Below are 12,036 nucleotides of genomic sequence, written 5' to 3' on the forward strand. Positions count from 1 at the left end.
AGACCATTCTTGTCAAATCTGGTTTTAGTACAAACCCCACAATAGAATGCATTTGTAAAGAAAGCTGGTGTGTGCAGAAAGTACATATATATGAGCAGTTGACACAGTATGGGAATCTCTGCCAGCTAATGGAAGTGTGTATTTTAAGTGGAATAACATTCTTAGAACAAGTTGGATCCCAGTGGAAAAAGGCCTTTAGAGATGAGAAGGTAGCTAGGTAAAGTAACACTTGAATTGTACTTCCCATGAAATTTTTATGTGATATCTCTGTCTTAAACCTGTTAAAGATAATGGCATGTATTGATGTATTTGGGGGCAACAGTAGAGATAGACCCTGCCTCCCCCTTCCCATAGACATGGGCAGATTTTTCCTTGAGTGCTGAGGTGTTTGGTAAATATGTGCAAAGGGAGAAGAAAAGAGGTAGAACAGGCTTGTAAGTTGTGGAGCAGGAGTGGACTCCATGCCAGAAGAAATCAATTAAAATGAGTCTCCAGGGTTAGTTGCCCCAGCTCTTTTCTTGTCCTGGCTCAGTGACAAACCAGGGAGCTCTTGCAGAGCTGACAGTTGCCGTGCAAGGAATATAGCTTGCCATTCCACAGCCTCCCTGCATCCTGCTCTTCCCTGGATGTAGAAGCGTGTTCTGCTGTGGGTCACTCAGAGATGATGCACAAGAGGTTCTTGAGTCTCGGGATATAGTTTCAGTCTATAGCCAGATTTGCTGCTTTAAAGCTTACAGGTGGGGGCCTCATAGGAAGGAACCTTATCGAGCAATGCAGATCTTTCCAAGCAGTAAAAATTTTCCACTTGTTAAGCAGGAATGTTATCAGCACACAAATGGCTTTATTTTAACCTAAGCAGGTCTAGCTTCATTACTAAATTATTTAGATTCAAAGAGTTGATTTGTTAATTCTAAAAAAAAAAAAAAAAAATTAAAAGAAAGTCTATTTTTGTTGGGGTTTGGAAATGTTTTCATTAAGATCTAATAGTTAATTATAGAAGCTTCATGAGATAGTTATTCATCAGTTTTTATTAGGGACTAGCTACTATTTTAATTGAAATGGCTGATGGTGCTGTTAGATTAATTTTGAGATGATGCATGCATACACCAAATTTAAAAAGTGCTTCCTACTTGTCAGTTCCCAACAAAAATAAGTGGTAAGCTGTATCATGACATTAAAACCTGGTTTTCAGCCCTGAACAGGACAATTTTTATACCTTATGAAAACATGACTTTTCTGATTACTGAAGTTTTCTTTCTTGACTAACATACAGCTCCTTCGGAGTAACTCCTGTTAGACTTTCTGCTAGTGATACACAAAAAAAGGTAGCACATTCTGCTAATTTTCACAACTGAATTACAGTGGGAGACCTTAACATTTTTAGTTATTTTAGATTCATACACTTGGACAATGACAAAAAATACAAAGGTCAGCTTTCAAAATATGGATAAAATTACTGAAACACTGCAAAGTCATGGAGTTTGCTCTCCCTGCAATAGCTTCCAGAAGATTTTTTTTTTTTTTTTAATAAATAATAAAAAAATCTTCCCAAGTTTTCAGCTAAACAATAAAAGTAGATGGAACATCGGTAGTCAGGGGAGACCTGTAAATAGGGAATTAGAAATTTAGCCATGTCAAAAAGAAAATTTAAAACTAGCAATGTTAAGCTAGAAAAGATACCTCTGTATTGTCTCTCAAAATGATTAACAACATCTGTATGTTGTGTTCACTACATCATAGTGTGGTGGTCATTTCACTTGCAAAATTGAAGGAAGCCTCTGTATTACTAAATTAATTCTTTTTTAACATGAACATTTGAAATTCACTGGGAGAGTAGTAAGGCTGGAATGGCTTGACATTTTGATATATACAGTACTATCGACTTAAGGATTTTGGGTTTGAAATGCAATCTTGTGATAACAGAGTCTGAGTTGAGCAAAAATTGTCAGAAATGAAGGAAAAAAGGGATCTTTTCATTACTGAGACCTCTGTGTTGGTAGGAGGGAGGCCTCAAAGTTGGATTGTTTGGTTCAGAGGCAAGTCATGCTTTGTTATTGCTATTGTTTAGTGTATTTTTTGACACTGAGTTACTAAACTCTTAATGTGTACATTTAAAAAAAAAGTAAAGATAATGGCAATATTTATCTGAATGTAGTAGAATGTATTTTTGTGAAATACTTCTAGAACTTAACGAAAGGCACAGTGCAGAATGTAAATATCTGTTAATCTGCTTTTCAATATCCATCATCAAATGCTATTCCCAACACTCTAGTTCATAGTTAGTTTTTATGGGTTTCCTTCCATTTTCTGTCATCTTCTGTTACAGAGAATAGCTTGTCCATATTTCCTAAATAGTGTTTTATGTCTAAAGCTTTAGATATCCACCTTCTTTCATTGGAATGAAATGCCTATGGCAGAGAGCTAAGATAACTTGGTAGATGCTTTCAGGATCAATGCCAATAAGCTTTCATATTGCCAATAAACATTTATTGTGACTTCACACACAGTAGCATCACCAGATGCCTCAACAGATTGACATTGTCACAGAATTCTTCTTTGTTTGGATGGCGATTTTCCTAAAGGCTTCTAAATGCTTAATCAAACAAATATAAATGTATAGAACAGAGAAAATTAAAATGATAGGCCAAATAATACCTTCTATTTATGTCAAGGCTAGCTTGTGAATTCCAGTATTTGCATTCCATGGGGTTCTCCCTGTGTATTAGGAAGCAGCATAATTAAAGCTTAAAATAATCCTACAGCTTAACTACAATGTATTATTTTTTTAAAAAAGAAAGGGATAAAGAGAGAACCTGAACAAGCAGTTATAATCTCTTACTTATGACTCCCTATGGAGATCTTTAAATAAGATGTATTTAGAGTGCATCCTCATCTGGTAGGAGCATGATTCTCTAAACAACAGAAAACCAAATTATATTATTATCCAAATTATATAGTCAACTTATAGATTAGAGAGAATTTTTTTCCTTGCGTTATTTATAACTACAATACTAAGTTTAAAAATAGCTACTCCTATAAAATTATACTTTGTGATATAAAAAGGAGGTAGGTAAGGAGTAGTTTTGAGAAAGATGAGTTAATCATTGCATTCAGGTTAAAGCCTGCTGTTGCCCTGTTTACTACACTTGATGGTTTCTTTTAAGATTCAACTGTTTTTCAAGAGAGAGAGTTCTTTGCATTAGTGGAATATTTCTAATTCTCTGAAGAAAATTAGAACTAACTTGATCTAGAAAAGTCTTTATCACTTGTGATAAGCTGGCATGATTGTTTGTAAAAGTATCACTGGGCTGAAAAGTTGCTTCTTGATGCCATCTTTCTGCTTGTACATGCTCACTTGTAAAGGTGAAATAGCTGGACTGAACACAGCACAAGCTTGTGCAGTGCAATGAAAACATACAAGTCATAAGCGGTTAAAGAAAAGGGCAAAAGCATCAGTGAGGAATTTATACTCCCTCATGTCTGCTGTTCCCCTGAAGGAAAAATATACCTCTTTAATAGATACAGCAGGATTGCGATATAAGATGTTGTGTCACAATCTCATAACTTTACTATGGGATGATCCTCACAGAATGCTGCTTGGTGGTACAGTATGGTGATTCCGGGGAAAGAAAACATTTCCTCTTCTAGAAACTCACCTGGAGTCTCTCAAACCAAAAAAAAACCCAAAGACAAAAACCCTTTTGTCTCTATAATGGAAATATATTGGAATATTCTTAAAGATTCACCACTTCCATTTAGTTCAGTTTCTGATATGTTTTTTAGTTACATGCAGAAGAAATAGGATTTTTTGCTCCAAATTATAGTTGGATATATCTGTGACATCAAAGTCTGTACAGCAGGAGGTTTGAGAAGACCTACAGACATTCCTTCCAGTAAACATTTCTGTGATTTCTATGTAATATTGCATTTCCTATGGAAAAAAAAATATTTTGGAAAACTCATGATGCTCAGAGTCAGTATTTACAAAATACTTTGTGTGTGTGTGGTGTTTGGTTTTGCTTGGGTTTATTTTCCTTTAAGGGAGTTATTCTTTCAGTGTTTATTTTGTTTTAAAATGCAAGTAAAAACTAAAATTGAGGAGGAAAATAGGTTTTACTGAAACATTAAGATCATCTTTTAAAAATATGGATATTCATCATTAACTGTCACTAGTAGCATTATTATTGGAGACTCTTCATTGGGTGGTAGGTATGTTCAATCCTTTTATAATAAAGGAGTAAGGAAGCAGCAAAAGAGGCTGATATTCTGTTGTGCCCCCAATAGTAAGGTGGTTTGTATTTGATGGGTTTTTGTTTGATTCATGGGGGGTTTTGATGTTTTCTTGTTCTGTTTTGTGGTTTTTGTTTGGTTGGTGTTCTGTTTTTGTTATTTCATTGTGGGGGTTTTTTTGTTTGGGGGTTTTTTTCTTTTTTTTTTTTTTCTTTATTTTTTTTTCCCTTGAAGCCTGCAGAAGCTCTGTCAGAAAATTTCTGTCATGCTGGGAATTCACAGGCACAGAAAATTTTATGTGGAAAAGGGCAACAGGAATGCGAAATGTTTTTCTTCTGAATTTGCAGAGGTGTAGGGCTGGAAATCCACTCTTGTAATTAGATGTTGGTTGCAATATGGGATCTGCGGCAACTTGTTGTGTTTCCTTTCCTTAAAGACTCTCAGAAATTGTATTTACATGCATATGTTCTGTGTATCTTAAGCTACTTAGAAGAAAATCCATTTTCCTTAGTAAGACGTGAATAAATATAATTAAGTTGAACTTAATAGAGTTAATAGATTTGGCCTATTCCCTATGCCATCCTATGCTGATAGCTTGAAAATTACAAAATACTATGGATTTGTGTTTGGATACATTTTTTTTTTTTTCTTTCAGTTACCTGATACCACCTGCATCCAACAGCCCTTTACTATTTTACCAGTTAAAATGAAATGGAACAATGCAAACTTTCATATTCTCTTATTTGATCTGGAAAAACTTGAGGAACTTCTACTGACATCTCAACTCAATGGAATAAAGTCATCGAATTCATTCCACAACTATGACACTCTAGAAAGAGCCAGAAGCACTACTGAGAAAAGGGCACTGACATTAAAAAGAAATAAAACTGCCGGCTCCATATCTCCAGTGGATGGGCAGGTAGATACTGTTTATTCAGACCAGGTCTGTAGGGATAATAACACAATTAGGCCTCTGGAAGAAAGTGGTGGCATGAAAAGACAGAAAAAAATGAAGGGTTCAAGAAAGACTAGAATGCAACCATCAGGAAACATTGATGTGAACATCACCATCGATACAGCTAAACTGCTTTTGTCGTGTCTCTTACCGTGGGGTGTAGATAAAGAAATAGACAGTCTTTGTGTTAGATACTTGGATATCTTGAGGCTTCAGCATCCTGTTACTTTTGGACTTGCGTCAAATGAAAACCACCTATCACTAATGTTGCCAGGATGGAAACGTACTGATTGTGGTGTGCTAGAAGAACATGCAGTAATCAACTTGTTTTCAAAAAGAGTGCTTGATTTATCAAACAAGTACCTTGCTGCAACTGAAGGACAGACTGGAAAGAAGGATGGGCATGAGAAAAATGTTTATGGAACAAAGGGATTGGAAACGGTATTCTTATTTAGCAGGGTAGCTTTAATCAACAGAATAATTAACATGCCTTCAGCAGTTACAAGTGAAGTTGCAAGGTAAGAACCTTTTCATTATGAGTCTTTTCTTCCTTTATAGTAGTTAAAAAGTGAAAAATATGAAACAAACGTTTTTCTTAAATATGGGCTTCTACAATAGAGTTTACATTCTTTCTCTAGAGCTTTTTTTATAGAACGTTCTTTGAACAAAAGGAGGTTGGGATAAAGTTAAGTATCTTTATATTTTTCTATTTAACAGATGAGAAAACTGATGCAATATTTATTTTTTTTTTCAACAGAACAAGAGCTTGAATTATCTAGATTCACACCCTGTTTTTCTAGAGTTTACTATTTTCCTTGCAGTTCAAACTAAGTAGAATAATGAGATCTTTTCAGGCACATTTTGAGACACATATTAACACATTTGTACTGTTCAAACTTCTTCTCTCTGAAAGCAATATACTTCCTCTACCATGAAACCCTTGGCTCCGCAGATAAATAAAACATGAGAGAGGCAAGAACAGTCTGCCCTAGTTACACTATCTAAAGTACAACCCCCCCAGTAATAATAGTAGCTATTGGGAATGAATGCCTCATCGGCCCTTACGTTGTGAGAACCATCCCAAATAACATTTATGTTACTCAAAACAAATTTATTGACTAAATGCTTCTTCACCATTAAAGGAAAAATAGCATGCTCAACATTATTTGAGCAAGCCAAATAGAGCATACTAATCAGGCAATGGATATTGTCCACAGACTTTTGTTGCTCAGCAAACCTAGGTTGGTCTGTATTTAGCATTTTAGGGACAATTTACTTCAGTGTTGGTGATGCTATGGCCCAGAGGCAAGAAGTGGGACAAAAAAATATTGATCCTGATGCTGCAAATATCTGTCCGTCTTCCGCAAAGCTCTAGGCATTCAGCATGTCTCAAGAGATACGCACTATCTTGCAGGACAAACGCACATTTCTCAGTCACTTTTACTTCTAATCACATTGCCTACTGGTCCATATTCAACACAAGCTCTTGTGCAAAAGGTTGTTTCCAGGATTCCAGCTGGAACATGAATTTTTTTTCTATGCAAGAAGGGACTTTGTGCTTGGATTGTGTGGATTATTTGAAGACTCTGAAGTTTTTTATTTGGGATTTTGACAGGATTTGGATTACCTCTTTTTCCAGAGCTGAATAGTGTATCTATTTATAGCTGCCTTGTAGCTAAGTTTTAGTTTGGTGCCATTTGTGATGCTCTAACATGGGCTGTTGCATCCCAATGGCCTCATCTGGATAAGAGCGCTGGAGTTATTATTCATTCAATTCTATTATTGGATTTTTAATTTTGTTTGTGCATTTTGGTGTTTGGGTTTTTTTGGTTATGCCTTTTTTTTTGGGGGGGGGGGGGGCGCGGTGAGATGTTAATTCCTTTTCCGGTTGTACTTGCACACTCCTGCCTTCTTTTGAGACTGTACATTCTTCGTTTGTCATCTCTTATAGAGTCAGAAAATTAACAGAAAAGTAGCCACAATTTTTACTGCTGATTACAGGAATGTGTCTTTCTCATTGTGGCTGTGTCCTATGACAGCACAGAGTTTCTTTTCCCTACCTTCCAAGAACTGTTTCAGAAGTGTAGACATCAGTCATAATTCACTCTTCCCTCTCCGCCCCCCGCCCCCCAAAAAAAAGAGAAGAACAGTTGAGATATGTAAAGGATTTTTTTTTACTGTTTCCTAACCTCTGTGAAACTGCAAATGATGTCCCACTGCAGTCAAGAACCACCATGTTCACATAGAATCAAAGTTGTGTGCATAGAACCAACAAGATGATGTTACTGTGTCAGCATTAGTGGATGAGAGACATGGGAAAGAATTTCATGTTTAAGACACTTCTTTCTACAATAAAGTAGAATGTGATAGTTATCTTTGTATCTGAGATCAAAGGCATAGTTTTGCTATCTGAAGTTGAGCTTGGAATGTATCTATACTTCCTGCATTGCCTCAAAACCAATTATGTGTGTGCAAAGTTATCTCCTTCTCTCTACCTAGGGGAAAAAGCCCCTTTGCCTCTTTCCTCCTCCTCCCTCCCTTGTAATAAGCATAACATGAAGAGGACTTGACCTGTTTGCCATCATTTTAGGACCCAGCCTTCATTTCACCTCTGCCCCTTGCAAATAATAGGGATCTGAATGAACTGTCATAATCTGTGTTCATTCATTCGTTATATCTTTTTGTATGATTTATCCTTATTCATCGTCAATTCTGTATTCAGGGTTGGAATGAGTTTTCTTTGTTATGATGGGCTGTTAAAATAGTATAGTCTTGCCTAATTAAAAGGTTGAAAGGAACCAAGCAAATGCAATTTTTTCCAGTTTTCCTCCTAAAAGTACAGTCTGCAGTCACACCTGTTTAGGCAGTTGGTTTAGTGAAAGCTACAGAGTGCTCATGGGGAAAAAAACCCTATGTATTGAATTCTAATTCACCACAACTTTTGCAGGAGGAGTTAGCAGGACAGCTTTTACAGCTTGTAAGGCTCCTCATCTCCTAGGTATTACTGCAGTACAAACAACTCTTACTAATTCAGTTACTAATATGAGAGAGAAAATCCATTTTGACCTCCTTTCAGTAGCTTATCTGTCAGCAGAGCCATGAGTGTTTCTCCATCCTGTGAAAGTTTACTTTCTGTTACCACACTGTTACAAACTCCAAAGCTTTTCAACTTTTAAATTAAAAACAGGAGAAAGAATATCTGAACAGATTTTTCAGTGACTGGAACATTTGGTTAATGTGTGTTCAGCTGATATTCATAGATCTGCCTACTTTGATGCTGGAGAATAGATGTTTATATTTATTCCTTGCAATGCATCACAGTGTCTCACTACTGGTTTAGTAATAATTTAAGGATTCCAGCTTTCTTGTGTTAATGCTGGCCACTTTGCATATAGCAATGAAATATTAATTGGGCTGTAAAGAGAATTATCTTAGTATCAACTATGGCCTCGATTTGAGGAATGTGATTAGAAAACTTACATCCCTGGTCTTTGGCATATCTGATGATTTTGCTTTTACAGGAGAGCGAAAGGAATTTCTTCTTTGTTATTTAAAATAAACACACATATACGTACTTCCAATCTGGAGAGTAAGAACAGGAAAAATGCATTTGATCAATTCATAGACTATTGGGTATTCTTGGATGAGACTGGCATTCTCATTTTGAACATAAATTCTCTGTTTGTCAGCATGTATATACAGGTTTCTGCTTAAACCATGGGTTTGACAGGTCATCATTCCCCAATGAAAAACAGTTGGTTGAAAAACTCTTGTCTAGTTGCTATCACAGGTTTTCAGCTCAGGTTTTGGATTAGTAAGTTTCAGGTTATAGTATTTCTGTGAACTATGAGCTATTAGATTGGATAAATGAAATTGTGGAACGTGAAAATAGTGAACGGTGAGTGATATGCTTTAAGCACATGGTATCAGACTAGTAATAATCTGGTTTGGTGCCTGTGTCGTGTTTGCTTGTTTGGGTTTTTTAATCAGTATTTTTAAACATTATTTGAACACTTCACCACAAAATTATCATAATGGAAAGAAGGATAAAGTATGAAAACCACCACTTTAGAAAAACTTGAACCCAAATCTCTAAACTATTGTTCATAAATGTGTTTGTATATCTGTTGGGTTTTTTGCAACTCGACCCAGCTGTTGAAAATAAAGAAACGTGCAGTAAAATGTGTCAGATTTTAAAAGCAGGACAGAAACAGGACAAAACTAGTAAGAAGAGATCTTCAAATAATTTTTCTCTTACCTTTTGAGATTTGTATCTGTAACGTAAAGCTCTCAAGCTGAAAGCTTTCAGAGTTGTTTCGTCGTGCAAGGCTTTTCAAATATTATGACTATTTGTTCATTGTAGTGAATTTGAAAGGTGAAATGTATTATTTTAGAATGTCATCTAAATATACCTTGTGCAGGGTCACTATAGCAATGTATTTAAAAGAAGTAGTTGAAAATAGTGCAAAGGTTTAGAGAGGTGTTTCTCTTCCCCTCCATCCATATCCTTTGTCTTCCAGTTGCTGAGTTAAGTCAGTGACAAAGTACTGAAGAGCAGTAAATATACACAGTAGTCTCCTAAATTGTAGCCATATACTAAAATCCTAAGTATTGTAATAGTCTAAATTATTTAACAGTGTGAAAAAATGGAAACCTATTAAAAATAAGGCTGCTAGTTTCCTTTAACGTTTTTCCTATGTAATAGGAAAAACAGCACAAGTCCTTTGAGAAAATAATTCAATTCTTCACATATGAATTTATTTTTTAATACAACATAAATGTTCCTTCGTATGGCTGGTACTTTTCAGTATTTGCGTACATGTGACTGTTTCAATACCAAGTTGTGGGCAAAAGGATGCAAGTGACTTTTGAGGAGAAACTAAATTGTAGTTGATAGGAACTGATAGCAGAGTGCCTACCTTAAGACATAAGATTTTTGTTTGTGTTCAGGTTTTGTTTAATAGTTTCATGTTCTTTTAGTCCACAGAAGTCAGAATCTGTACATGACAAATGGCAAAATATAGAAGCTCCAACACCTTCATTCCCCAGTTTTTATGGAGAGTTACCCAGCAGTAAGTATATGAAAAAGTGTCAATATTAGCTTTTAGGTGTTATTTTTTTGGTGTCCTTTATGTTGCTAAAGTACATAATTTAATTTCAGTCATGAAAAGAATTATAATCTTTAGTGTTGAGCAGATCCAGCTTGCAAATACAGAAACTGGATTATTCTGTTGTTTTCTTCTGTGAATATCACAAAAAACATGTAAACAAAACATTGACTGATAAGTAATACTGGAATGAAAGGTATTTTTTCTGTGATGGAAAAGCATTCAGCTGAGCTTCTAAAGACATTTTCCAGCAATCTGTAAAACAGGAATGTAATAAGAAAGACACTGTCTCTCCCATCCCCCTTCTCCCTCATCACTGTTACCTGCATGCCCAATAATATATACAGCCCTTCAAGCAAACTGTTGCCTTAGTAATACAAGAGTCATCTTGGCTGTTCAATAATGCCCTGAGACTTTTGGCTTAGAGCAGAATAAAGTAATCTCTTCTCTGTAATATCCCACAGGCAGTTGTTTGCCAGTCTTGGCTTTGCAAGCCGGTCTAAGTTTATTTTTACAGTATGCAACTAACTAAACAGTGCTTACATAAAAACCTAAACAGAATATCCAGATTTACAGTATACGCTTCCTAAGAAATATGGTGTTCCTGTTGTAGACCAAGTCCTGTCCAGGCTGATAACACAAATTCTTTCAAGTCAAATCCTGACAATCTCCTATGCAAATAAACCTTAATATCCCCATCATATTGTGTTAGGTATTGACATAGTTATATTTATACTGTCATTTACTGAAGAGCATATTGCTCCCATTCAGACTACACTATTCACCCTATTTACTTTGCAATATGGAGGTACTTATTTAAGTTTTTCGAACTATAGTCTTTGCTGCAGGAATCCAATATTTAAACGAGTAACTATGCCTTGTGTGTTCAGGACACTTGCAAAATTTGGTGTTACTGAAACACTTATGGTTGCTACTTACAGTTCAGTTTCCTCTCCCTAAGACATTATATGGTCCTGGCAATCAGAAATTCTTGTGTAGATACAAAAGATTGTGCGACCAATTTACTCAATTTACATGTCTGGTAACAAACACAGGAGTAAAGTACTGAGATGTCACATTTGTCTGTTGAAGTCCAAATGATAAGTGGACTAAACCAGCACAGCTGCCAGTTCAAACTGAAAAATCTGAAAAATTAGGATGGATTGTAATAAAACTCATGTGCAAATCCATAAGTGTAACAACTTTCTTACCTGCAAGCAGAACTGGTGAGCCACCGGCTGTGTGGCATCGTGACCACACACCAGTATTGTTGCCCTGTACAGAAAAGTAAACGGGCAGAACAGTAACTGTACAAAATGTTATTGAATGTATTTTTGCAGAGACTGTACTAACTGCAGTTTTAAAGGTAAAGAAACACATATTCAAGACTAGTTTTAGAACTTAACTAGTAAAATCCATAGTTAAGTAGTCCAAATGGGAAAGTATTCTCAATATCTTTAGAAAATTATGGTGAAAACATATTGTGTGGGATATCAGACCTCTGTGTTTTTTTAAACAAACAGAAAGACTAATCTGATTTAGGATAAGAGTAAATATTCAAACAATATATTGTCTAAACACTTCGTGCTTATTGCATCAGATGAAAGCATGGTCTAAGAAATTACACTTTTTCAAATCTTTTCAGTTATGTTGCTGAAGTGAAAAATCAAAAATGTTAAATATCTTTCTATTTGTGTGCTTTGAGGTATACTGTCAGTTCATAAATTACGTATGTGTTTTTCA

The 12,036-nt window shown here is 35.6% G+C and overlaps 1 protein-coding gene across 1 annotated transcript in view; it reads left to right on the plus strand.

Moving 5' to 3' along the window:
* Positions 1 to 12,036, plus strand: part of WDR72 (WD repeat domain 72) — a 104,206-nt gene that overhangs the window by 45,536 nt on the left and 46,634 nt on the right. The window contains exons 14-15 of the mRNA XM_065641875.1: positions 4,886 to 5,703; positions 10,166 to 10,257. Coding sequence (XP_065497947.1) covers positions 4,886 to 5,703; positions 10,166 to 10,257 — 910 coding nt within the window. The remainder of the gene's footprint in view (positions 1 to 4,885; positions 5,704 to 10,165; positions 10,258 to 12,036) is intronic.

Source organism: Caloenas nicobarica, chromosome 10, assembly GCF_036013445.1.
Source record: "Caloenas nicobarica isolate bCalNic1 chromosome 10, bCalNic1.hap1, whole genome shotgun sequence".
Lineage (NCBI taxonomy): Eukaryota > Metazoa > Chordata > Aves > Columbiformes > Columbidae > Caloenas > Caloenas nicobarica.